The 27,894-nt window shown below is 52.4% G+C and overlaps 1 protein-coding gene across 3 annotated transcripts in view; it reads right to left on the bottom strand.

Moving 5' to 3' along the window:
* SCMH1 (Scm polycomb group protein homolog 1) overlaps nt 1-27,894 on the bottom strand; it is a 65,274-nt gene that overhangs the window by 14,851 nt on the left and 22,529 nt on the right. For all 3 annotated transcript variants that reach the window (XM_027905154.1, XM_027905155.1, XM_027905156.1), the window contains 8 exons: nt 24,693-24,763; nt 23,350-23,584; nt 21,288-21,376; nt 20,144-20,387; nt 3,312-3,544; nt 2,629-2,755; nt 1,414-1,614; nt 561-746 (listed from right to left, as the gene is read on the bottom strand). In XM_027905154.1, the coding sequence (XP_027760955.1) occupies nt 561-746; nt 1,414-1,614; nt 2,629-2,755; nt 3,312-3,544; nt 20,144-20,387; nt 21,288-21,376; nt 23,350-23,584; nt 24,693-24,763 (1,386 nt within the window). The remainder of the gene's footprint in view (nt 1-560; nt 747-1,413; nt 1,615-2,628; nt 2,756-3,311; nt 3,545-20,143; nt 20,388-21,287; nt 21,377-23,349; nt 23,585-24,692; nt 24,764-27,894) is intronic.

The following is a 27,894-nucleotide window of genomic DNA, read 5'->3' as shown; positions in this document are numbered from 1 at the left end:
TGGCATAAACTGCCCAGCTGGGGTGTGCTGGTCAACGCAGCAGAGCATCAGCCATGGCAAGGACAACAAAACCACCTCTGTCTCGGATTGCTGCATGAGCACCACCCGTGAAGGGCCACGCTGTCACCGAGGGCTGGACGCACTGGCAGTGGGTCCACGGCCACTGTGGCTCTAATTCATCCCTAATTACAGTTCACCTGCTGCACATCATCACTCTCAGGCACTCTTTCACCTTACTCCTCACTGTGTGAAGTCATCACAAACAGATTACAGGGAGCAGGGAGGACTGAGGGACGAGGAGAGGAGGGAAGACAAGGAGACAGCACGGATGAGCGGAAACCTAGAGCGGAGATGGAAATCAAACTGACAGGCAGAAAATGCAGCTGGAATCCATCCTGCACAAGAGCCCTGCAGGCATGTGCACGACACTGGGTGTGATGTAATGAACCCTGTGAGAGGGCCCTGGAACACAGCCCTGCCTCCAGAGATAGAGATAAAATCTGGGTTAAGACACAGAGCACTTGGGGTCCCTACAACGCCGCCCCCGCCCCAGCTCCTACCTGGTAGATACCTGTCGTGGTCGTACTCGTGTGAGCGCTGCATGTGGCTGTTCTGAGAGAAAGGCTGGTTCCCAAAGAGGTTGTCACTGCGCAGATTGTGGCACAGCTTCTCCAGGAAGCGGAGGACGTAGGTGATACTGTTTACTGCTGGCAGGTTCAGAGTGTGCTGTTCCCGATCAAACACAGCTGGAGACAGAAACAAACAGAGCCCAACACGTGAACCCCCCGCCGAGGCGGAGGCTACGCCCAGGGCCGCGCAGCTCCTGGATCTCGGCATCGCTGGGCTAGGCTGGAGCCAACAACAGCCACTGCCTGGGGCTGGCACAGCGCCGGGACAGGCCGGGACCAGCCTGCTGCTCCCAGCGCCGGGCGGGCGGCAGCGCCGGGGCAGCCACGGGCGAGGGAACCCAAAGGATTCCAAGAGGGGCCTGCGCTCCCAGACCCAGTTAAAGGACAATTAAGAACCTCAAAAACCGGGGTAGTTCTTGTCTTTCCAGGAGGAGCTGTGAGAATCCCCCCAAGTTGTGCCTCCTCCCGGGGCCGGGAAAGCACGGAGGATGGTCAGAGGGGCAGGATGGTGCCCAGGCTGATGCCAGGGCTGCTCGCTGCCTGCTCACTGCCTGCTCGCTGCCTGCTCCCGCAGCTGTGCCCACAGGCCATGGGAACTGCTCTGCTCTGAGTCAGCCACCAGCTGCTGCTTCACTGACACAGATGTGTGGCAAGAAAGAGAAGACAGAACTCTTCTGTCTGCCCCTGGCCTGTGGCTGCACCAGGCTCCAGGACAGACATCTTCCAGCGAGAGAACTCTTGCAACAACCTCTCTGAAGGCAAAGTGCTGTGGGCCCATTCTCACCTGAGATGACCTCTCCCCCGTGGCCTTGTTTTAAGAAGGAGAAGACTGTTTTCTGATGATAAGCGCAGTCAATGCAGGCCTGCACTGCTTGCTGCAGGACAACAGAAGCTCGAGCTGGTCCAAAATGGTCTGGCAGCTGCTGAACCTTCTTCTTGTCTAGGTGGGGCCCAGTGCTGCCGTTCTTGTTCAAGTAAATGCAAACTGCCAAGATGAGAAATGTGTTTGCCATTAACCCACTCAAGAAAGCAAGAAACAGATGCCTAAAATCCAACCTGAGAGACGCTGAGATTTTAAGACTCTCCAATTTGCTCACAGGAGGTAATCCACCACGACTGCCTGTCTGCATCCTCACAGCAGAGCTGCTTCTAGAGGGGAATTGCCTCCAAAACCTTCCTGCCTCATGCTCACCTTCCAAGCTGCTGCTGCTTCTCCCTGGTCAGGCTGTAAAGTGGTTCCCACACCCGCCAGGTCAGGTGGCCGTGGTGTTCAGAGGGGATGAAGGAATTCAACCCCCACTTTTCAGTGTGTCCTTTTTAGGGAAACTGGGTTCTTTAGGTTCCTCTGAAAACTGGCCATTTATATTCTGGGGAAACAGAGGGCTCAGCCCATATCCAGAGCTTGACTCAACACGTCAAAAGCAGCTTTGCATTAGACTTTCCTGGCCAGATTCATCCCCAGCTGCACTCACATCTGTAGCAGTGCACACACTCCTCACTGCTGCTCCTCCTCCCCTACTCCCTCTTCTCCCTGAGTGCCTTGACATCCTGGTTGGAGCTGGACAGATCACAGTCCTTTGGTAGCTGCTCTGCCCCTTGTGCAGCTCCAGCAGCAGTGCCTGGCATGGTCTGTGAGAGCTCAGGGGCTCACAAGGGTCTCTGCACACCCGAGTGCCCCCAGGCACAAAGGGCCATGGACAGTGTCCCTGGAGAGCTGTGGAGTCACCACCACGCACATGGGAACTCAGGGAAAGGGGTCCCTGCCCTCAGCAGGTGGCTGCAATCTTCCTACAACTTCATTATTTCCAAATGGACAGAGAGAGAAACAAACAGCTGATCTGCACTCAGTGCCTCTCCCAGGCCAGCCCTCCTGGAATTGTAAGGATTGCTGGTTTACAGGCTAGGAAGAAATGGGACTCTCCTGCAGTGTCACTGTCTGTCTGCTGCAGTTCCTAACTGTGCAATCCTGTCAAGAACGTGGTCTGAGACCCTTCCTTACCTGTGGGAGCCTGCATGGCAGAGCTGGGGATTGTAGCAGCGTCCTGGGGCACAGTGCTTGTGTCTGGCTCTGGGGTACTGGTGGTTGGAGAGGTGGGTGCTGGGTTCAGCAATGTCCTAGGTTTCCTCTGCAGAAAAAGAGGAGATATTTCTCCTTTTACCCCTGCTCTCCTTTACCACCCGTGATCACTACACTCTCTCCTTTGCATCCAACAGACAAGGCACTGTGGAACATGACACATTTCTGATGGTGATGACGGGGTGTCCTAAGAATGTAGTCATCAATAGGTGTGTATTTTATAAACCACAAGCCTGAAAAATAACAAGCCCGAGATCTGCCACCTCAGTTTGACTCAGATCAGCCACACACGAGGACGGGACAGTTTATTCCATCGTTTGGCCACCCTGCCATGCTCCCAGCATCTGCCATGCTACTCCACAGCCAATGCACTTCCAAAGACACAGTTTCTTGATGGAAATGATCTTTAGGACACAGACATTCTCTACAGCTCTGGGGTTGGACTCTGAGAATGCTCCCAGCCCACATACCCCTCGGGTCTCCTACTTGCTGCAGTCACACAGCCAGAGGCTGAGACAAACGTGCCCAAACACACGCATGCACCATCCCATGGCAGGACCTGCAGCACCTGCTGTTCACCCGCCTGCATCGGCATCAGCTTTTACCTTACTGCCAGGCTTGGGGCCTCTCTTTCTGGGGAATTTCAAAGGCTCCACTGACTTGGAGGGTGCAGGCATGGGGTGGTGGATTAGCGCTTTGGTCGTTCGACCACGCTTCTTCCCTGTTTTGCGACGCCTTTGCCCTTGTTGATGCCCCAAAACAGTCTTTGAGCTACTGTGCATGCTAGGTTTCTCCGAGTTTACTTCGGAGGCAGGTAAAGGGCTCTTTGGAATCACAACTGAAATAAAAAGAGAAAAAGCAAATATAATTAAATCAGGCGAGAATCAAAACAAGAGCAGCCTCCATCTTTATACAGTCACATGGAAAAACCTGGAGCACTCACAGCCCCCTGAGCGGGGGCACTGCCCTCCATGCCGGAATAAAAACCAAACACACACAGATCCCTGGCTTAGCACTCGAGCTGTGGGACACTGGGGCTTGGCCTGCATGGGCTGAACTCCAGAAGGATCATGTTTTCAGCCATACCTTCCTTCCTGAAAATAACTGGCACCTACAGCTCTTCCTTCTGCGAGTGGTGACCTGCCAGCGACCACGTAAAAGGCTCTGAGAGCATTCCTAGGGAAGGATCAGCCAAGACGTGCCTGAGAGTCAGGGCTGTGCTGGAAATCCCCTCTCTCAAGGCTGATGTCAAATTTGTTCTGTCCCTAAATTTCCAGTGAACTGCAGCGGAAGGGACCAGCTCCACCCTTGATGGATCACTGCTCCTGTAATAGCTCATCTCAGCTGGACCAGCTGCCCTCTCCTCTCAGGTACTGCCACAGGCAAGTCTGTTCCTTCTTATCTTCTCACGCTTTCCATGATAAAATCAGGTTTCTGGTGAATTTGCCCATAAATCCTCTGAATTTGGTCATTCATCTTTCCCAAGTCCTGTTAAAGGCTAGAGACGAGCTGGTCCAGCTCAGCAGACCAGTATTTCCTTTAGTTTTAAAATTCTACTAAAAAGAAAGAAACAAACATCCTCCTGGATATTGAAAAATGCAGAGAGACCTTTAGGATGTCTCATTTCTCACACCTGGAAACCTCCATGTGTATTCAACATAGGGCAAGGAGTTAGAAAGACACAAACACTTTTGAAATGAGGGGCTTTGTAGTTAAGGAAAAAAATCTTGGCCAAGGAAACAGAGTGAAATAACAGATTGACACCAGGATGGCACAACTGTGGGCACATCATACAGAGATTTTTAAGGTTTCTTTAATGAGGATTTTATGAGCAGTTACTGTAAGCAAGGACTCATTCCCTTGGCACAATGAAGTGCATGAAGTGCCCCATCCCTAGAAGTGTCCAAGGCCAGGTTGGATGGGGCTTGGAGCAACCTGGGCAGGTGGAAGGTGTCCCTGCCCATGGCAGGGAGGAGATGAGCTTTAAGGTCCCTTCCAACCCAAATAACATGGTGCATGCAGGATCCAGCCCCATTCTGCTTGTCATGTGGGCAGGGTAAGATTTAGTTTGAATTTTATTTCCTTGCTTTTGTGCATTAGCATTCTGTATCAAAAGCTGGGAAGAAGCACACAGTCATTCAGAATCTGTCTGACTTCCCAAGTAATGACCTTTTTGTGTCAGGCTGATACAAGGAATTGTGGGAGAAACAGGGTTTTACTACTCCTTGTCTGAAATGTTAACAGCAAGGCTTCTTTGCTGGTAAGAAAATGAATAAGATAGCTCGAGTGCTTCTTACAGTTGATGGCTTTCCAGAAGAGTCAGTGTCACCTGCTACAGGTGACATCTGGCACTGAGTAGGGAGGAATGGCACGAGTGGGACAGCTCCTGATCACAGGAATTATGGGGGCTCTGGTCTCACATGTGCACGGCTGAAATGTTTTATCAGAATCCCCCCAAGTTGACAGAACAAGGATAAACACAAGGAAAATGGAACAAGTTGCCCAGAGAAGCTGTGGCTGCCCCATCCCTGCAAGTGTCCCAGGCCAGGTTGGACAGGGCTTGGAGCAACCTGGGCTGGTGGAAGGTGTCCCTGTCCGTGGCAGGGGGTGGAATAGGATGAGCCTTAAGGTCCCTTCCAACCCAAACCAGTCAGTGATGGCACGATTCTAAAACATTCCATACTTCAAAGAAAATGTCAAACATCAAAGGGATGCGGAAGCCAAGGTGGGAGGCATTTCATCTGAGATCTGCACAATGCTCAGCGTCTAAACCAAGTGCCACAACGAGGTTTCTCTAACCTGGAGGAGAAACTGAGGATTCTACAGACAAGCTGTGAAGCAAACCCACGCTGATCTCAGTTTCTCCAGTGACAAACCCACAGAAATGGTGCATTTGGGAAGCTGGGATGCAGCAGGCAGAGCAGCTGGACTGCACCCTTGGCTCCCAGGCTGGGTCATGTCGCTGGGAACCCAGGGCCAGGGAAAAAGGAACTGCTGCCAGGTGAACTCCTGGGGTGCAAGCTCTCACTGCATAATCTTGTAATAAAAACTGACTTCATCTTTTGGTGAAATAAATGCAAGAAACATCTGTTGCTCACTTCAGCTGTAAAGACAACACAGGTAATGGTAATTTGCCAGGCTTAGAGAATTGGTTTTGGGTTTTGGGCAATAAAAGCCTGTAACAGGGTGCAGGCAGATCCCGTGATGGGACACCTCATGTCATTCAGCCACCCAGAGGAGTTCCCACTGTGCCTGTGTCCCTGGCAGCACAGCCTCAGTCCCTGTCACAGCCACAGCTCCAGCAGGGATGGGGGATCTACCCCAGCTTGGGAGGTTGTTCAACAGAGCAGGTGAAATGGCAGGTAAATGTGCAGCCAGCTCAGTGCAGAAACACAGCCTGTGCCCCAGCTGGGTGCTGTGTGCCCAGCAGTGGTGCTGAGCACAGCCCTGAGCACAGCCCTGAGCACCCTGCACAGCAGGCACTGCTGCTCCCCCTGGGGCTGCTGCCACCAGAATGATGCAATGCACATTTTTCTGACCCAGAGTGCTTTAATGAAATGAGGTCTCATACTCCCACGATCCAACACCACTCAGCAGATTGCCCGGATTTTTTGTTGGATTTTAACCAGAATGTGAGAAAACAACAGCCGGTGCTAATTCCTTTCTCTTGCCCTCCCCGATGCAGAGCTGCACTCGCTCATCCTGAGGAGACACCACGAGCTCCAGAGCAGAGTCATCCCACCAGCTGCACCCACACAGCCACGGTGCAGCCCCCAAAACACAGGGGTACTGCTGCCCGTGCTCTGTCTCATCCCCCAGGCACTGGGGTGACTGGATGCTTCCTAAAGAAGTCTGAAGTTTCCTGTCAGCAGCCTGTTATTTTCCTGCAGGATTTCAAGCCCTGCTGTCACATGGACCCGGTCCAGAAGGACAAGATTGCTGTGGAGGGAGCAGTGCTGAGCACTCAGCCCTGTCTGCACCCAGCTCAGCACCCACAGAGCTCCAGAGCTGGGAACAGCTGTGCCCAGCAAGCAGGATTATCTCACAGCTCCAACCACTGCTCACATCTCCTCTAACTGCCACCAGCTTCCATTTACTGCAACTTATTCATATTATTACTGCTTCTTAATAAGTAAGAATCTAAAGCTACTAAAGAGTGTCCAAAGAAGGGCCACAAAGATACTGAAGAGTCTGGAGGGGCCACACAAGAAGCAGCTGAGGGCACTTGGTGTGTGCAGCTGGAGCAGAGCAGACTGAGGGCAGAGCTCAGCGGGGGCTGCAGCTCCTCCCGAGGGGCAGCTCCGATCTCTGCTCTGGGGGAGCAGGGACAGCCCCCAGGGAATGGCTGGAGCTGTGTCAGGGCAGGCTCAGGGTGGATCTCAGGGAAAGGTTCTTCCCCCAGAGGGTGGTTGGCACTGAACAGGCTCCCCAGGGCAGTGGGCACAGCCCCAAGGCTGCCAGAGCTGCAGGAGGGTTTGGACAACGCTCTGAGGGACAGGGGGGGATTGTTGGAGTGTCTGTGCAGGGCCAGGGGTTGGACTCAATGATCCTTGTGGATCCCTTCCAGGTCAGGATCTTCTGCGATTCTGTGATTCAGCTGGAGCCAGAGCCAGCCCAACAGTAAGCAGCTGCCAGAGACATCCCCACTTCCTTCTTCCTTGTTGAAGCCACTGAGAGGAGCCACATTTTCAGAAAATCAAGCAGGGCCCCTCTTACTTAAAAAATCCACAGTTTGCTGTTGCTGAGAAAAGCAGCACCTCTGCCCCACAGCTCTGGTGCTCTCCTGAGCTCTGAGGAATCTTAACCAATTCCAAAGCTCGCCTTGCTTTAGGTGAGGAGTTAAGCCAGCAGCCTCCAGAGATCCCTTCTGACCTGCATTATTCAGTGATCTGAACTCATGGGTAACCATTTCAGCTCATTAAGGGAACAGAAAACTAATCAACAGAAGTTTTCTGCTGGCTGAACTGTCTTGTTTTGGGTCATACAGGCACCCAGCACCAGGGCAGACACAGAGCAGGGGGCTGGCTCCTTGCTGGGCCAGTTGGCATCAGATGCACTTGGCACAGTGAGAAACATTCCCCTGAACATGCAGGACCAAAACCAGCTGAACTCAGAGCCAAAGAACAGTCAGACACCACTCACGGTGTCATTGATCACTGAAGGATTACTTTAAAAAAGAATTCTGAGTGTCCTGCAGAAACGAAGGGAATTCAGGGCTTCAGGCCCTGCTTCCCAATGCCAGCTGACACACGGCACCCGCACTGTGACTCCAACTGTGACCTACAGGAGGCTCTCATAGTTGCCATCCACACACATGAGGGTAGTGTGGATGGCATTTGTCACCCATCAGCTTATCTCAGGCTTGGCACAGCTTGACGAAGACAAAATTGCGTCCCTGGGACATGAATTACAAAGCCAAAGCATGTAGGAACAGAAATACTGAAGTTGCAGAGGGTTTCCTGCCTTTCTCTACTATTTACCAGCCTCATTTACCAACAGCTGCTGGAGCCCAAACCCCAAATCTCCATTTTCTGTGCCAAGGGCTCTGTACTCTCAGATGCAGTTGTAGCTCCCACGCTGCTCCCCGGAGATCTCAGTAGTGACCACTGCAGTGTCCTGAGGGGCAGGGGGTGGTTTCTGAGCAGCCTGAGCACATCACTCGTGCCCATCTCAAAGCCCCTCTGCAGGCTTTCCTGCAGGCCTCCCCTCCAGTGGTTCTTTGGTGCTCAGCTGCCCCTTGTCCCATCCTCAGCACTGCACAGGAATCAGAGGTGGGTTACAGAGACACCTTTAACAAGAGTAAATTTGACAGAGAGCAGAAATGGTGAGATCTGGCTGAATCCTTCCCTGGATGAGGCATTTCAACCCTAGACATACTGAAGGCTGGAGCTGGACAGGAACCAGAGCTCAGTGCCTGTCCAGAGTAATTTGTGAAAGCTTCAAACCCCTGTGATTCTTCCCAAGCAGAGCCCATCCTCAGTGGCCACCATGAGCACAGCTGGGACAGAAATACAGGCTCTGGGAAGGCTCCAGACTGGGACAGTCCTGAGCTCTCAGCAGGCATGGCAGACACAACACAGGAGGAAGGGTCAGAGCGTGGGTGGGAGACATGGGCTCCTTGCAAGGGCAGGGATTCAGAACAGGACTCGAAATCCTGGAATTTAAAAGCCAGAAGGCAACTATTCTGGTAATTAAGTAATTCCTGCAAGAATTCCTGCTCTCCAGCCTGGAACACCTGCTTGGGCTAAGGCTGAGGGCAGAGGAGATATCCCACACAGTAACACAGTGAGAGGATCCAAGCACTACTGGATTCTATCTGTTCCTATGATCAGCAAACTGAACTCCCAGAGATAGTTTCCTTTTACACAGGATTTGTCTAGTTTCAGCTTTCCACTACTGAACCAAGGTTCTTTATCCACTGATCCTCTGCCACACCTCACTGGCCAGGGCTTACACAGCAGCACACAAAGAAATCTAAATCCATGGTCTCCAAAACAGTTTCCATCCTGCTCATCCTGACCAGCAGGTTGCATTTTAATGTCTTTTTTTGGGCAGGACATTCACAGGGACATGAAGAGTTGTTGCTTCAAACAAAAGTAATGCCTTGCATGTTTACTGAACCTGAGACAGGCTCTGAACATTCATCATGAGTGTCCCACTTCTTAAAGGCTTAGACATCTGCACGGTCCAGGGCAGCAATTTTCTCATCTTAATTGCTGGCATGTGCTCAGATGAGCTCTGTCACTGCAGATGCCACTGTACACCCCACTGGCACCAACTCTGGCATTTTTATGGTTGTTTTATTAGTTTTTTTTTTTTCCAGTTGCTATATTTACAAAAAAATTATAAAAATAAAACAATTGGGAAAAAAGAAACGTCCCAGGAGTCACAGTGACACCATCAACTGCAGCTTGCTATTTGCACAAGCCTCACACTCAGCTCTCACAGCAGCATTGCCGTGGGCCCCAAACCACCCCGGCAATCACACCCAGCTCTCTCCAAAGCAGCACAGAGGGATCTTGAAAGCCTTGCCAGGTGTTGCTGCACCTTGTGCCATGTCTTAGTGGTGCTGGGCTGCATCCTGACAGCCTTGGGGACTTGCCTCAAGTGCCAGACCAATAACAGCACTGCAAAACAGCCCAGGTGTCCCACCTCTGGTTACAGCCACCCATGGATACATGGAAAAGAACAGCTGGAGACTGCAGTCGGTGCTACTGGAGCTGAAGAGCACAAACCCCCTATTCTGGACCTGCAGGGTCTGCTTACACCAATAAACACCAGAACTCAGGGCCCAGGAGACCCCTCCACCCCCAGTCTGCCCTTGGTGCATCACCAACCCCCATTTACCCAGACACCTGCTAAACCCAAGGAGCTGATTCTACCCAAGGTGCCTCTGGCTAAAACATTTTCCAAAACAAAACAGAGGCTTTATCCAATAACATGGCCCCCAAGAGGAATCTGACCTGCTTGGGCAGTGTCAATCCAGCTGCTGTAACAAACCTGGAAGGGTCTGGCCAGGATAGTGCCCATGTGGATGATGGACGTGACACAGCCCACCTGCCTTTCCACAAAGTCTCCAAGATCCTCACCAAAAGCTTTTAGAAAACCTCCAGACCCAAGGGATAAGAGGAGAGGTTTCTACAGGGACAAATCAGGGATTAGAAGAGGTAAGGGTAAAGGATCACTCTTGTGTGGGGAACACAGGGATGCACACCAGGATCTGCACTGCTTATCCATGAGTGATGAGGGAGGTGAGAAAGCTTTCAGTGATTCCAAGGGCAGACAGGACTATGGCAGCCCATGAGCAGAGACTGAACACAGCAGGCGACCATCACACTGAAAAATGGAGAGCAGTGAGTGTGGAGAAACCCACTGCTCCCTTCAGCTGCACAACGCTGGGCTTGGAGCTGCCTCATGCCCCCTCAGCACAGAGAACTTGGGCTGCAACTTTCACTGCACAAAGAACATCAGCTCAAAGCACAGCAGTGGCCAGGGAGAGCCAGGGAGAAGGAGTCCCCTTTGGAAAAATGAGAGATCAGGACACTGGATGTCACCAGTAGAAACCAAGCAAATAAAAATCCTCATTTTGCTGGTTACAAATCAAGCAAAAAGCCCCCAAACCTGCAGCTGATTCCTGGAGTCCTGTTTCCCCAGAATTCCAGCCTTTCTGGGGACATTTCAGCCAGGGCTCAGCTCTGCCTTGCTGAGACTCCCCCAGTCTGCCCTTCACTGGTCCTGTTAAAACTCCTTGGTCACATTAAACATTTCTGAGTGTTCCTTCATGCTGCTTTGGCTCTTCTGCTTAGCACACAAATTGCAACATCTTTTAATGGTTTTAACCAGTTTCCAGCACCATTTCAGAGGCAGTAAGTCCTATTGTTACTTAGCAGTAACTGATGCTTTTTAGAGTATAAACATCCCTGTGTAGATACTCCTCGGGGAGGGGGAGAGTGCTTTAAAACTCGGCACAAGAAGGGTGGCAGGATGTGCCACACAATAGACTTATCCCCAAAATGCCCCCGGGGTCAGCACCAGCCTGTTCTGCTGAAGGCAAAACAAACAGAGAGAAGGGACTGGCTCCTGATCACAGACACACAGCCTGTGAAGGGCAAGGGTGCCCAAACTGTTGTCCTCAGCAAAAGCCATTTTCAGTTTTGTTCTGAGCACACACATTTCCTCAGTCCCAAACCCAGGTCTTCGTTTCTCCCCATACAGGAAAGAAATGAACTGCTTTGCACCCCCTGGGCAGCGTTAGGAAATGAATGGGGAAACTGAGGCACACACCTTTTCTGTAAAACCCTGCAAAGGCTGGTGCTTGGACAGGGAAAACAGTCTCATGTCCTGCCACTGGAGCAGCCAAGCACATTCTTCCCCAACAGCAGCTCAAAGCCCCTCATCACTCAGCACATTTCCTGTGGAACACCTGCACAACCAGCCACCACCGTCTCACTCTGCCAGTGACACATCTGGAGCTTGGAGGAGCAGCACATTCCTGCTTCTTCAGCCCCTCTTTTCCCTGCTATCCCCTCTTTCAGCTCTCAGAAGGCAAAGTAGCAGGAAGGTCATTCTGGGAATGAAGCTGGCACAGGGGAAGGGTGGCAGTTCTGGACAGCAGGGCTGGCTCGAGGGACTCAGTGTGCACATCTGGACTGCACAGGAAGCCCTCAGCAGAATTACAGCCCAGACTGCAGCAGGGCTGTTATTTACTCTGTGCAGAGCATCCTCATCCCCCACAGAGAAATACTCACCTGTGTGAGCCAGTGTCCAGTAATCTCTGCAGCCCCAAGCTGGTGGCCTTGGCTCACACCCTTTGTGCCAGCACTCAGACTACTGATCTCTCAGTCTGGTTCTCCAGGGCCTGTCAGATGTTCCTGTTCAGGTGCAGACAAGAGCACAGGGGCCTCCAGTTCCCCCAGCCTGTGTGAGCACGGTTCCTCCTGCCAGCCCAGCTCCCAGGAGCTGCAGAGACCCTACTGCAGCACGTGGTTCAAGTGCAGAGGGAGGGAAATGTCAGATTTGTCTACAATCATCCTCTTCACATCCAAAATCAGCAGTTTTCCTCCTGTCCCCACCCCGTCACCTCTTATTCCAAATAAACTGGCTGCAACACAACCTGGGTTCCTGCTTGCTGTGATCTCCCTCTATCAGTCTCATCTCCTCCACTGCAAAAATAAAGCTCTTATAACAGTGTGTTGTTTTAATCAGCTGTGAAAGCAGTTTTGGAATTAAAAGAGAAATTCTGAACTACAGAAAGTAGATGAGAACTGAGCTGGGCAGCTCCAGCCTGAGAAATCCATCAGCAGAGTTGAAACTCAAGCCCCTGAGTGAGGGGATGCACCAGTGGGTGAAAGAAAAGATAGAGGGGAAAAATTAGGGAGCTCCAAGAAAGATGACAATGCTGATATTTATTGGCAAAGTCAGAGCAGAACCAATTAAAAATCTGAAGCTCAGTACCTAAGCCTAATTTGATTACCCCAAAACTAGGCTGAGACCATCTCCTGCATGGCAGTGCCTGTGGGCACATGGTGAGTACCCAGTGAGCCCTCAGCCTGGGCAGCAGGTCCAAGCCCACCTGAGCCACTCCTGCAGCAGGACAGAGCAGATTTATATCCCGTGGAAGTTTGTCCTTCCCCGTGGAAGGACACACCTCAGTGACAGATGTGCCATGAGACCACCCCAGGCACACCAACTGACACGTCCTCTGCCCCTGCCAGTGGATTTCCAAACCCCCCTGCTGGGAATGGTTCTGTACTCTCCCCATATTCAGGCTATTCAGGGCTGTTCCTGGGGTTTCTGCTTCTTCTGATCTTCTCTGAAGCTCTTTTTTTAGCCTTGGCTTCCGGGTTAAATATTAGCAGAACACCTTCACCTCAGCAGTGCACAAAGAATGAGGAGACTGCCAGGTGGGTGCGGTTTGTTCACCTCCTGTTCTTTTTAAAGCTGCTCAGAAGTTATAAAAATACCAAAGATCAAGAGAAGAGCACGACAAGCAGCAAAAGGTCTGATATTTGTAACAAATGGGGGTGTGTGTTCAGGATGAAGTTCCCAGATTCCATAAAAACGCACACCGTGGCAACATGGACCATTCACCAAAGCCAGAGGCAGAGCTGGGCTCACCAGCATTTACTTCCCCTCTCCAAAAAACAAGGAAAAAAACCAAAAAACTGAAGAAACCCTCCAGCAGGCCATGAAAAGATGATGTAATGTTCCTGTTCCCATAGAGTCACTGTCAGAAGTCCCACCACAATGGGGCTGTTTCTCCTATATACATATGACCAAAATATACTTTAGAATAAAATGCATGAGGAAAAGTCAAACTAGGAGGGAAGCCTAGACACTGATACCAAGGACAGGCAGAGAGAAGGAGGAAACTCTGCCTTTCCCAGGTCAGTTCCTCTTCTCAGGAGGCTCTTGCCAGCCCCAAGACATCCCACAGTATAACCTCAGGTATCTGACACACCACACTCATGGTTCACACTGAGCCACAGGCACTGTCAACATCCCAAGAGGGTGGCAGGAACACCACATCCTCCTGCAGTGCTGGGCTCTCAAGCCCCCAGACCTCCAAACCCAATGGGTATTTCAGGACACACATCCAAACCAAGGCAGGATCACTGCTAAGAGCCTCTTCTCTGGGCTCCAAACAGCTCAAGACATTTCTTCCAGCAGCCCTCTCAAAGGCAGCCCTGCCCAGCTACCATGGCTGCTCATGTCTTAGACTCACAGATAAAACACCATCAACTCCTGTGTGTACCCTCCTCCTGCTGTCAGCTCTACCTGTGTGGTCCCAAAACCAGCCACCCAACGCAAAGAACATCACCCAGCTTGATGTGTGAGCTCCAAATCCCAGCTCAGTCCTGAAGTGACAGTAATGAGTATTTTTCCATCTCCTCCAAGCAGGATGAGCTCACCTGAGTGCTACCCTGCCAGCTACTCCTGACAAGGCTCCTCCGCTCACCACTATGTTCTTACCCCAAAGAAGGAAGAGAAACCAAGCAATGTCCAAAATAAAGTCATAAAATACACATTACCTTCACCCTTGGGCAGGAAATCTAGCAACTGATCATCCTCTTCCTTTGAGGACAACAAGCAGTCAAGCAACAAATCACACAGTGAGAGGTGAAGAACTTCACAGGTCTTCTGTCCAGGGTCAGCATCTCGTAGTCCCTGGAGTCCCTGCTCCTGGAACACTCCAGCCCCCCAGCAGCACAGCACGGCTGAGTAATGCACAGCTGGTGAGGCCAGGGAGAATGGGAGCTCCACTTCAGCCCATCCCCATGGTAACTATCTAAACCCATTAACATTTGCTTGCTCTGCAAGCAGAGGGAAATGCTCAGGAGCAGCGAGCCCAGGGACAGGGAGCAGGGTGCTGACAGCCCGCAGCACATCCACGCAGGCAGTGCCTGCTGCTGACCAGTGTCCCCAGTGCCCTCAGCACAGCTCCCACCAGCCCTGGCACAGCAGCAGAGGACCTGCTCTGTATTAGCTCTGCTGGGCTCAGGGTGTCTCTGCCAGCTGGACTGGTGCCAAGGCAGCAACTCCACTCCTCCAAATTCCAGTGCTGGAGCTGCCTCCAGCTCTGCCCTCTCAGCCTTAACGCTTTCACTGCTGCCCCTCTCCCACAGCCAGCACGAGTCACCCCTCTCTCTGTCACAGAGCATCCACCAGGGTGGAATAGGGAGTAGCAACATGGGAGCAGACATAAGGGACACTGTTACAGGGGGGGTGTGTGTGGGCAAGGTCCTTCCATAGGTATGCACTGAATCTGGATTTCTCAGGACCTAGAAAATGAGCTGCTTCTCAAGAGTCCAGGGAAGACTGTCCCAGCCACAGCATGTCCCAGCAGCAGCATGTCCCAGCAGCAGCATGTCCCAGCAGCAGCACTGCTGGGATCGTGCACACAGCCACTGGTACTCGGCCGTAAGAGCATCCTGCAAATCCTCACACTTTTTGAAACAAATCCCACCTAAACTTCCTGATACTGTGGCAGAAACCCCAGAAAAATGCACGTGTTTCTTCAAAACTTAAAGCTGGTGTTTAAATAAGAGCCCTACCTGCTTTCTTGTGCGAAGACCCAGATCTTGCAGAAATTCTCGGGTGCCTGTGCCCACAGTCACAGGTCACAGTGAGCCCCAACCCTGCCTGCCCAGGCCCTTCTCCCAGCCCTGTGCCTTTCCCTGGCAGAGACAGACCCTCCAGAGCACCATCTCCCCAGGGGAAGGGCTCAGAGCTGGAAGCTGCCTCACAGAGGCACCTGAGAAGACCCTGCTTTGGTTTCTCTTCCCCCAGGTGCTCACAGCTCTCCATCCCACAAACCACTTCAGAAACGAGAAAAACTTCTCACAGATCCTCTTCCAGTGTGTGCTTCCCTGACTACAAAGAACTGAACCTTCCTCTGGCCTGTGATGGGCTGTGAACCCCTGCCTTCCCATGAGTTACAGAGGCAGGCACATTTCTCTACAAGACCATGCCTCGGCTGAGGGGGATTTCCATCATCCCACCTCCCAGCTGAGGGCAGGTGGCCCTGGAAACTAAAATCATTAACCAGCCTCTTATCTCTTCCTTCTTTCTTCTCACTGATTTTTATCACAGTTATTTCCCTCTTTGTTTCCCTGAAGCTCAGCAGCAGCACCTCCACTTCTGTGGGCCTCTCTCTCTCTCTCCTTCTCCCCAGCCATGATTTAAAGTAACTAAACAACAATCCTTATTCTTTAGGTCAATCCTAACTATTGATTTTCTGTAGTGCTCATGATGGAGAGGGACTCTCCAAAGCAGCTTCCCCAGTCCATGCTCCACTTACGGCAGTGACCTGAGAGCAGGATTGTTTCTGTCCTGTTTGAGAGCCCACAGGCTCCTCAAGGACCAGGAAGGTTAAAAAAAGTAAAATGCACGCAAAAGTTTTTCAAAAGCACTGGGTCTGGCTGGGCTGAGTTAATGCTCTGCACCAACAGCTCGGGGGCTGCTGTGTCAGGGTTCCAACACACCAGGGCTCAGCTTTGCTGGGCCAGGCCTGCACAGAGCCAAGCTCTGCTCTGGGCAGTGCTGGGCTGGGGGTCACAGGGAGCTGGGAGGGGGCACAGCTGGGACCCCACTGCTCAAGGGATACCCCAGCCCAGAGGGTCCCACACTCAGCATGCAATGCTGGGGGAAGGAGGAGGAAGGGGGATGGAGGATGGTGTTTGCTGTCCCCAGTCACTGTCCTGGGGGTGCTGAGCCTGCAGTGGGGAGCAATGACTGAGAGCCTGCTTGGCCCTGCACCTACAGCTTTTGTTTCTCCTGGTAAACTGTCTGTATCTCAGCCCACCAGTTCCCACCCCCTTACCCTTCTGATTGTCCCCCCATCCCCCTGGGGGGGTGAGTGGTTGGGGGGGCTCAACTGTCTCCCAGGACAACCCACCACACTTGGCACACACATTTGCCTCCTTCAATCTCTGCTTTCCTCCCAAATCATTCTCCCACCAAACACTGCTGCAGTGCACAGACTCGTGCACTCTTCATGTGAATCACAGCATCTAAACCTTGAAGCTCTGAGCTTGAGGAGCATCAGTCACCTCCTGCCCGTACCTGCTGTGATGGCAGCTGGGTCACTGTGTGAAAGCACACAGACCTGGCAGGGGTGGGTAACTCCCTCCCCACCCAGTACACCTTCAGGGCCTTCTGCTGACAAAAATCCATGATGTTAGTGATGTGCACAGAGTGCATTTTGGCCTTGCTTTTGTGTGGTGCAACATCAGAAGATGGGGAAACATCATTCTCTGCTTTGCCCTAATTCTAAAACTCTGCAATAGAAAGCCCAAATCCTTTGCAGGAAGTTTGAAGGGGTTCAATGCCCCATGCAACCTTAATTCAGCTGCTTTATGTCCTTGTGCTGTGAGAAACATTTCTCAGCCAGTATTTCTCTAGATGAGTGCCTGACTCAGTAAGAACGACCATGCAAACAGCATTTTCAGAAACATTAAAAAAAGTGCTGAGCAGCTCCTGAGCAAGGCCAGTGCAGCAGCTGCCACTGCCCAGCCTGCCCTCTGAGCAGAGCTCCCAGTCCCCAGATGCAGCTAACACAGAGTCCACCTCACTTGTGTTCCTAAAAGCCTAGATGCGTGTTTAAGGGTAAAAAAGCACGTGTGAGAAGCATGAAAAGCAAGGTAAGGTGCTGTACACCACGTGTGAGGAGTGGAGTGGGGATTCCTGGCCAGGGGACAACCCCAGGGCGCCCTGCTGGTGTGGGTGGGATGCTGGAGGGAGTTTGCTGCACTCCCACAGAACTGCCCCTCCTTTTGGGATGGCCACTGGGACCTGCCTGCCCCCATGGAAAAGCTGAGGATGCACAGGATGAGCTCTCCCACATTCCACCTGGCTCTGCAGCCCAGCAGAGCTGACCTCCAACCCCGGCCCGAGGCTGACACGGGGACATGCCCAGGACCCACGGCGTGAGGAGGCACCCCCAGAGCTGCTTTTCCCCCCAGCTCCAAGGGGTGCTGCATCCAGACAGGACAGGCTCTCCCAGCAGGCTGCTGCACAGCCAGCAGGCAGCAGTGGAATGACCAAGCTGGCATTCAGGCTGCTCTTCCCCACCATCTGACCTCCCTTTCCTCCCCTCACACACACTGGAGTGCCCTCAGCAGAGCTCCCCTCGGCATGGCTGGCCAGCCTCAGCTCCACCAGCACCCTGCCCAGCAGACACTGATGGGAGTGGGAGGCCCTGGAGCTGGAGAGAGGCTGTGCCTGGGAGAAGCCCTGCACTCCTCCACCTCCACTGGCAACCAGCAGCAGAGACAGATTAGAGCTGAATGAAGTTACCAGCAGTAAATAAACAAGCCTGCCCTCTTTGAAGTTCTGCTTCCCTTGAACATGAGCTCATTCCACGAGGCCTCTTTTTGCTCAGCCCCAGGAAGTCATCAGTCTCCACGGATTTAACTCTTCCCAGGATTCCTCAACTTCCACGAGACCTCACACAGTCAGTTCAGTATGTGAGCAGGGACTGGTATAACCATGACTGATCCCCTGCATGTCTCTCCAAGTCTCCCTGATTTCAGAGGAATTCCCACCAGGAAATGGGAACTGCCTGACTCCACTGCACAGTGCTCCAGGCTGGCACAGGAAGGTTTACTGGAGCAGCACTCTCAGGTCTGGGAGGAGCGTGCTCAACCCTCCTCCACAGCAGGGCTGAGGAGTTAGGAAATAAGGGAGGAATTTCATTAAAGGAGAGAAAGTTCCCAGAAATCCTTTCTTTTGGTTTAATCCCACAGAGTGGAAGTCAGAAAGTCTTGGGCAGGAAAGGGAGGCGACAGCCACAGAGGGGGAAGTAAAATCCCACAAAGACAAGGCTGATCTCAACTCCATGGCATTTTTGCATGGCTCATGTAACCCCTGCCAATGCCTGCTCTTGTCTCAGGAGTTCAAAAAAAGGGGAAAGAGAGCAGAAATGTGCCTGAGAGTGAGGGCTGACTCTTCCTGAGAGTGGGGAGCTGTGACTTTCAGGGGCCACTGTTCATGTACGTGCAGAGTCGCTGCCGATGGAGCTGATGTGAAAGGGAGGACCTGTCCCTTCCACTGCCAAGGGGGAAGCATGTGCTTCCCAGGATGGCTCCAAGTTACCCCACCATGGGATGCTGGTTCTGGATAATTAACTGGGCTCTGCTCACTCACAGCTTCAGCCCTGGCACGGGGAGGCTGGGCAGGAACAGAGCTCCCTGTGCCAGTGGCCACAGGACAGATGGATGTTCCCATTTCTACCAGGAAGGTGTGCTCCTGAAACCCTTCACCCCCCCAGTCTACTGCCAGGAAAGCTCCCACCAGCACAAATGTCTTTAGCCACTCGTGTAGTACCCGAGGAGCACCTTGCAGATGCTAGGTGAGGCCCGTGACTCCAGGGTGCTGCTGGAGGGGTGAGGAACTGGCTGGGAGGGCCCCAGCGCTCTGCAGAGCCCTCAGGGCACCAGCAGGCAGGACACAGACAACAGCAGGAAGAGAGGGAGAGGCTGGGAACATCAAGGCAAAACGCAGAAATAGGAGATAAACAGGAATCATCCCACCCAAGGGGAGCCCCGGCTTGGCCTGCACACAGGCCAGGCGAGATGAGCCCAGGCAATTCACTGACACTGGCCTGGCAGCACAGAGCACAGCCCTGGGACATGCCAGGAGACACAGAGCAGCACCAGCCTGACAGGGCAGCACCAGCTGACCCTGGGTTTACAGAGGAACAGTCTCATCAGAGAAATGCCTTTCCTCAGCAATCCTTCAGCTCTGGCAGCCAGGCTGCTCCCCTGCCCCTCATTTCAGTGACAGGCACACGCAGGGCTCACCAGCCAGCAAACACCAGAGGGATGTGCCCTGTGACAGCTCCCCCTGGGCCTGACACAACTGCAGTGTGAGCAAGCCAGAGACACGTCCAGAGTCCACACAGTCACTGCTCAGGCCTTGGCAAGCCAGCAAGGCCCCCAGTCCTGCTCCTATCCCACAGTTACAGTCCTGTGAGCAAGGCAGGTACATCTGCTCCACACCTGCTCTTCCCACGTTCACAGCACAAGGCAGAGCGAGGAAACTGCCCCAAGAACAAACAGGCGCATTCCTGCAACTCCACAGTTCTCATTATTCCAGTTCCCCTGAGAATATCTCCACAGGAATACGTGATTCAAAGGCGCAGGAAAGACTCCAAGGAAATTCCCGGAGCGGAGCAGACCTCAGCAGTGTCGTACAGCCCCATCCCTCCCCAGAGCCATCATCCTGCCCATCTTTACGGATAGCTGCTCCTCAGTACCTCCAGTCAGGCTGTTCCAGTGCTGTGGGTGTGATCACACGTGGCTTTACCATGCATGAAGCAGCACAAGAAAGCCAGACCGGGCACCCAGGTGTCCTTGCTGCCAGTCTCTGCCTGCTGTGCTGCATTTAGAGAGCTGAGTGGAGGAGGAAGACAGCTAAGCAACAACGTGAGCCTTACCTTTTGTACCAGGGGGCTGCAGATTATCTCCAGTCAGCGAGCACCAGCCTACGGGAAAGATGTCCCGGGAATCATATCGGCACCAGTAATCGAAGGCACCTCTCCAGCCATCAAATGTTATGAGGACCTCAGAACCTCTCACCTCCCCAATGGTGGCCGGGCAGATGAAGTGAGGGTTCTTCCTGTCCACTGCCTCCAGCTTCATACCTGTCTTGAAGAAGTTTTGGGATGGAGATGGTGGTTCCTACAAGAAGAAGTAGAATATATGCTCAAAGGGGACATGCCAGTGCCTCCCCAGACCAGGGCTGTGCCCTCATCAGCAAACTCACCTCCACTGAACGGAGTTAGAGGGCTGGATTTGAACCCCAACAGGTGTGGGGTTCACTCCACAACACTCTGGCTGAGCTACACAGCCCCACGTCCTTAACCAAGAGGTAACAAATCCACTGTGGATTGCTCTGCCCTCAGCTGGCTGCTGGGCCAGACCCAGGATGTGCCACGTGAACACTGTGCCCTGCAACAGCTCTGTCATGCACCACCGGCAGAAAACAGAGCTCCAAAGAAAGAGCCTCCAGAGGATACCCTCACCTTATTATCTCAGAGCTGGAGAACCTGAGATATGACAGTGTCTCTCCATCATTCTACCCCCACTTTCAGCTTTGCGAGACACGTGAGAGACCCACCATCCACCTTATCTGGGGCTTGCTCCTGAGATCCACTGAAGCCTCACCAACCATCCCATCCCACCCCATCCCACATGCCTCTAGCCGGCTTCTCTCTCTGACTGCACTAAGGGTGCGAGAACACAACCTATGAACTCATACAGTTGCCTGACAGCAGTATCTGCTCTACTTGCAAGCTCTGGCACATTATAAAGTTCCAGAGAGGTGCTGACTTCCCCACCCTGCATGCCCCACTTCGAGCAGCACCCGCAGCCCTGGTGAAAAGCAATCTCACATCTCAAACACTGAAGCCCAGGTCGATGGTTTAGCACAGCTCTGGCTGCATCCTGACACTGCTACAACACAGCTGGAGAGGGCACAAGGCACCAAGGCAGAGCTGAGCAACGCCACCTGCCCTGGGATCAGCACATCTCTCGTGAGAGGGGGCCACGCCAGAAGGATCTGCACAAACAGTAAAATACCTTGTGAAAAATCCGGACAGGAGCCATCTCTGCTCCATTCAGAGTCTTCAGGAGGAACATGGGCCAGGAGGAGGCATTCAGCCGGAAGCCTGAGGAGAAGGAAGCAGAGAGGGAGACTTTGAGGCTGTGGGGGCCCCTGGCTCCGGCAGCACATGCCTGCTCTGATGGGAGCTCACACAACTATGATTCCACACCACCCTCCTCCTCATGCTGCAGTCAGGTTTGACCTTTTCCAGATACTCTGAATGCAAAGCACTGTGTTGTTGAAATGAAACATCTGGAAACAGCTGTGTGACTGCAATGCTCACTTATCATAACAAAAGCCTGCCCATGGACCATCCAGGCAGAGCACTTTGTGCCAGTGCTGGCACTCCAGGGATCCTGCCAAGGGGAGACATGAATCAGCAAGTGCACACTCAGCCTATGGAATTTCTTCCCCAATAGGGAATCACACCTTCTGGGTGGCCTCCTCCACCTTTACTGTGAGCTGCAGGCAAGCTAAGTTGAAGAAATAGAGGCTGTGACTTGGCTGAGAAACAGATTTAACCCTTACAGGGAAGGATGACAGGTTTTGGCTCAACACCTTCCGTGAATAAAGTAGTGAAATAACAAGAAGGGGCTTTTGGGAAGAAAAAAACCCACAACTTCACAAGCTCTGAGTCTGTGGCACTGAGTACAACTCCACAACTGACAAGAGGCTCTGGATATCACAAAGCTGCTTCTTTGCTAAATGTGCATCTTCCTGCACAGGCAATTTCTGCTGCTCAGCTGTGTTTGGTGTGTGTTTGTGGGGTTCTGAAAGTAACCCTGGGACTGGACCTAGACTGGGAGCAGCCCATGACAAGCAACATGTCAAAGCTTTGCCAGGGTTGCAAGGCTCAGCACAGCCTCTCTGCAGACAGAGCTCCCAGACCTGTCCCAGAGCTCATCCCTCACCTCCAGCACAGCCAGGAGTGAGTTTCATCTGCAGCTCCTTAAACTTGATGCCATCTGCTGGCAAATTCCAGGCAAGGTACAGGAGGAACCCACAGCTGCCAGCTGGGAGAGGTACCCACAGGCTTTGGGCAGGGCACCAGAGCTGGAACCTGCACCAGGGACCAAGATTTCTAAGAGATGGGCAGCAGCAGGCATGAAAGTAACAGAGCAAATGGCAGCTTTAGTGTTAAATAATCACAAAATGGTTTGGGTTGGAAGGGACCTTAAAGCTCATCTCATTCCACCCCCTGCCACAGGCAGGGACACCTTCCATTAGATCAGGTCACTCCAAGCCCCATCCAACCTGGCCTCGAAAATCTTGTTTGGGGATGTGCTAATTGAGAGAGATTTATGAAGACACTAAAATTAATGGGCAGCAGAATGCAAAAGCAGGCTAATCTTACGAGGAAAGAATCAGCAAATCAGCTCGGCATATGGCTAGTGTCAAAAAAGAAGGAAAGAGTTGTGTGTTTATCTGAAGACAAGACTGGAAGAACTGTTGGACTGTCCAGTCTATTTATAAAGTTGTAGCCAAGAAAAATTAAATAAATAAGCGGGAACTACTGCAAGTGTCCCTTCACACGAGACAGGATGTAAATCACTGGGAACCTTTTCACACATTATGTTTCCTGTCCAGGCAACCTGCTACTGAGTCACTGGACAGTTTGGGTTGGAAGGGACTTTAAAAGATCATCAAGTTCCACCCCCCTGCCATGGATAGAGACACCTTCCACTAGCCCAGGTTGCTCCAAGCCCTGTCCAACCTGGCCTGGGACACTTGCAGGGATGGGACAGCCACAGCTTCTGTGGGCAACAATCCTGAGCTTGAGCTGCAATGAGGGCAAGCAGCTCACCTTGGTGCAGAGACCTCTTTCATCTACACTCTAAAGCATCTCCCCATCCACGTCAGAGTGTCCATATGGAAATACAGCCCTGGTCTGGGAAACATCTGGTTCTGTATCTTGTCTATACCCCAGTGCAGGCAGGGCAGGCCACGGGCCCCTGTCCCAAGCACAGACCTATAGAAACCCCCTAGTTTTGCCCATAATCAGCGAAGCCCTCGCTGCACAGCTGAACTGCAGCTCACCCAGGGGAGGCTGCAGCATGCCTCCATTCTTCTCACAGTTCCCAATGGGCTGGATCTCAGCAGAATCCACCAGGCGCCAGAAGTCGTTCTTGTTGTCGCTGCCGTCGAGGCGCAGGCGCAGCCGCGCGCCCGTCAGCCCCACCACGGTGGCGATGCACGTGGACGTGGTGTTCCGGGGGTCCTGGGCCTCCAGCTTCATGCTGATCTTGAACTCGTTGGCAGGGGGAGTGTATGACTGCAAGGAGAGGAACAGGGAGCGGGTCAGAGCCAGGACTGCCAACACATGGACCAGCTCGGGCACAAAGCTCACGCACGGGGCCCACGCGGGACTGATGGTGTCCTCCGGGCACAGCGCAGGGACAGGCACCACGGAAAGGCCAGGGAGCCCTGGCAGCTCTGTGACACACAGCACTGTCCTTCCACACTGCACCTACAGCAACTACACTGAGCCTGCTCTCTTGGAATCACAGAGTCACTGAGGTTGGAAAAGACCCCTAAGACCATCGAGTCGAACCATTCCCACAGCACTGCCAAGTCCACCACTAACCCACGTCCCCAGGCACCACATCTACACGTCTTCTGAACTGCTCTGGGGATGGTGACTCCACCACTGCCCTGGGCAGCCTGTTCCATGGCCTGACCACCCTTCCACTGAAGAAATTACCCTGAACCCAACCTAAACCTCCACTGGCACAACTTGAGGCCGTTTCCTCTTGTCCTGTCCTTTGTTTCCTTGAAGCAGAGCCTGACCCCCACATAGCCCCACCCTCCTGTTATAGGGAGTGAGAAGGTCCCCTCGAGGCTCTTTTTCTCCAGGCTGAGCCTCCCAACTCCCTCAGCTGTTCCTTGTGCTCCAGACCCTTCCCTGGACATGGATCAACCCCTCAATGTCTTTCTCGTAGTGAGAGGCCCAAAACTGAACCCAGAATTTGTGGTGCAGCCCTACCACTGCTCAGCAGTTCATCCTGCAAACCCTGTACTCAGCATGACCACCTCTGTGCTCAATGCCTGCTGCCCAGGGGGCTGCTGTTCCTTTCACAAAGATGGGTGAATTCTGCAGAAAATCTCCTTACTGGGCAGGATCCACCAAAAGCTGGATCCCACCCTACTCAGGACCCTTCCCCAAGGGCCTCTGCTCGGCAGAGTAAAGGCACACTCATGTTCCCCTAGTGCACATCTGAGAGTAAAATCTCCTCTGCTGCTCTAAAAGTATCTTTTTAATCTTTGCATCAGCACACTTGGATTTCTGTTAAGTCTCCCATATCCTTAAGTATTTTCCTTGCCAAACCAGGGGCCTATTCCAGGCACAGAATTCGGGGGTCTCCAGTGGACCTTTCTCTTACCTGCTTGAAGCAATGGGCAGGAGCTGGGATGGCACATGTCTCTTTCAGGTATTTCTCCCAGGTGAAGTGACCTGAGAAGTGAAAACAAAAGGAATCAAACAGGAACTGGTGAGCAGATTTCTCAGAAGAAGAGCTGGCTGGACTCCTGACGCCAGCAATTCTGCACTTCTCACAGAGGAGGTGCTCACAGGCAACATGTTTTCATCAGGAACCTCTGATGTTTGTGAGCACAGAAGATTTACAACTGCAACTGACAGGCAGAACAAAGCCTGGCGCTGCCTTCGGCATCTTCCTGCCTCTGTGCTGCTGAGAAGGGGCTGCACAGAGCCAGGGGAACAACCTACAGCTTAATGGAAAACACCCAGCACAGATGGGAATCTGCAGGGTCTTCCAGACAACTGTCCCTTAAAAACCATTCATTAAACACATCACTCAGTCTGGGGCTTATGAACAGTCAGCATGGGCTACGAGCAGCCCAGCCTGGGGGCTGGCACAAGATGATCTGTAAGGCACCTTCCAACCCAAGCCATTCTGTGATTCCATGATTCTAAATCAACAGGGATCTGCTCTGTGGTGACCACACGGTCCCCCTGGTCCAGCACACACCACCCACCCAGCAGCCCAGAGCAGGGATCAGCCCAGCAGTCGGTGCACAGGTCAGCAAACAACTCCTTGAAGCGGCCAGGGAGTGCACAGCATGGGCAGGATGGGAGCAGGGATCCTCCAAACGGGGATTTACTGAGCTCAGCACCTCACACCCAACACAAGCACGTTTCCTCCTGCCTGCCCCTTCCACAGGCACGGCAGGAAGGGTGACAGCAACGTGCCACCCAGGGAAACCTGTTATTAAATGAGGAATTCAAAGCTCCTGTGATCTGAGCAAATCATGACTTTTGCCATTTAAACTGAGCAGCTGGGAGAGGATCCTTCCAGGATGTCATTCGCCTGCATTCATCCCAAGGGCTCCCAGGAGACCTCGCTGTTTTCCAGGCAATTCAAGAGCAGTGGTGGCAGCACAATTACAGTCAGCTACCACTTCCCCCAGTCACGGCAAATTTTTAATCAGCCTATTTTCAAAACAAAAGCTACATTAAGAGCCACTTCAGCTACTGCAGCACACACCACACCTCTGAAAATCCAGGCAGTAAGGTCAGCACACATTGCTTCAGAGTTGCCTCGTGTGCACAGAGGAGCCTTCATCATCTATGAGCTCCAAATGAATACAAGGAACGCTGCTTTCTTGCCACCTCCCATGCAGATGACTAGCACACTGTTAAATATAGGGAAAATAAACAGAAAAAATACAGTTTCATTGCCACACTGGCTGAATATTGCTGTTTACAGACTGACAGCAGCTCTCCATGCCCCAGAGTACCCTGTTCCATCCACTGGCATATATTTCCTTTCAGCCACAGCCTCACATTGGGTGAATGAAGAAATTCAGTGAATTACTGCAATGATGTTCTCATAAAACCAAAAATCTTTTGGTTTAATTGAAGATACAATTTTACATTCAATTATGTCAATGAAACTCTTTGCATGAATAATGTGGAGTAAACACCCAAGCAAAGTAAAGCCAGGCACTCCCGGCCTGGAAATGCCTTATGCATCCCACCCCTTAACTCTGGTTGCTGATCTGGGCTCATCTCAGACCAGGGCAGTCCTTCAGAGGCCCTGGAGCACAGGAGGTGCCCGGGGTGACTGCACCAGGCCCTGATCCAGCAGCTTGAGCAGGATCAGCTGTGCTTGACAGTTTTATTTTTAAAAGAACACACCAAACCTCCCCTCTCCTCAGCTGGTTTCAATCCACTTTAATCTTTCCACTTTTCACTCCCTCCACACCAAGCAAGGCCCTCCTGCTTCCCACAGCAGCTCACCCCACAGGTGGTCCACCCTGCACCATCCCAGCAGGAGCAGTGAACTCCTGAGACAGCTGTGGGCCCCCAAAAATAGTGTTTGGACATGGAACTTATTTGAGATTAATTCTAGAGCCCACTGGGACTCAACCACCATATGAAGACACACAACACTAGAACTGCAAGTTCTTTAGGACCTGAGGGAATGGCTGGAGCTGTGTCAGGGCAGGCTCAGGGTGGATCTCAGGGCAAGGTTCTTCTCCCCCAGGCTGGTTGGGCACTGAACAGGCTCCCCAGGGCAGTGGGCACAGCCCCAAGGCTGCCAGAGCGGCAGGAGGCTTTGGACAACGCTCTGAGGGACAGGGGGGGATTGTTGGGGTGTGTGTGCAGGAACAGGAGTTGGACTGGATGATCCTTGTGTGTCCCTTCCAGCTCAGGATATTCTGTGGTTCTCTGAGTCTTACAACTTGTGGTTCTGGTGATTTATTTTGCACAGAAGAACAGGAGCAGCAGGATGACTTCTAAGAAAAGACAGAGCTGATATAGAAGCATTCAGTCTTCCCTCCCTCCCTCTCTGCTCACTACTGGCCATTCCCCTGTACAGATGGCACAACTAGCACAGGTAGAGCCTGCACTTCTTTTTCAGGATTACTCTCAAACCAGGATAAAACTGCAACTGGAGGCTGTCATCACTCCCTTAGCATGAGAGGAGATCCTGCACAGAACGTAGGGGATGGGTTTAAATGAATTCAGCAATAGTATCCAGCTCACAATACAATATTTTCAAGCAGGAATTTCAAAGTACACTTAACCAAATACAATCAGCAGGAAGAATCAGATGAAAATGGCATAACACTGAAGTTGGGGTTTTTTTTTTACAACAAAGGGTTGACTGCCAATAAAACAGAAAAAGCAGGATGCACTCAGGGTTTGTTAATGGGGAAGCAGAACACAAGCCCTTGAGCTCTGTCCTTGAGGAAGGGCATGTGGTTGAAAAGGGACACATCACACCCGACCCTCTCAACCTCAGCTCCCCTGGGCAGTACCCAAATCCTGCTCACCACAATGATCCCCACTCACTCTCCACACCCAGCTCCAGACAGGTCTCCCCTGGAGCCTGCACAGCAGCCAGAACACCTCAGCTGCCTGTGCTGCTGATGCCATTCTGCAGGCTCTCTGGGGACAGAGGTTGGAAGGCCAGAGGCAAAAATGTCTTGCCCAGCTTTCTCCTTAGCACTGACCAACTCTCTTGTATTTTATATTCTCTCAATATTCTTATCCATATTAATAAATTGGACGCCTTACTGCAGAGGGACAGGACATTTTAGTCTGCAAGATGCTTGTTT

Source organism: Empidonax traillii, unplaced genomic scaffold, assembly GCF_003031625.1.
Source record: "Empidonax traillii isolate 1590-97213 ecotype Southwest subspecies unplaced genomic scaffold, ASM303162v1 scaffold1126:size462002, whole genome shotgun sequence".
Classification (NCBI taxonomy): Eukaryota; Metazoa; Chordata; class Aves; order Passeriformes; family Tyrannidae; genus Empidonax; species Empidonax traillii.
The sequence above is the reverse complement of the archived record's forward strand: the minus strand, read 5'-3'. Positions and strand labels throughout refer to the sequence as shown.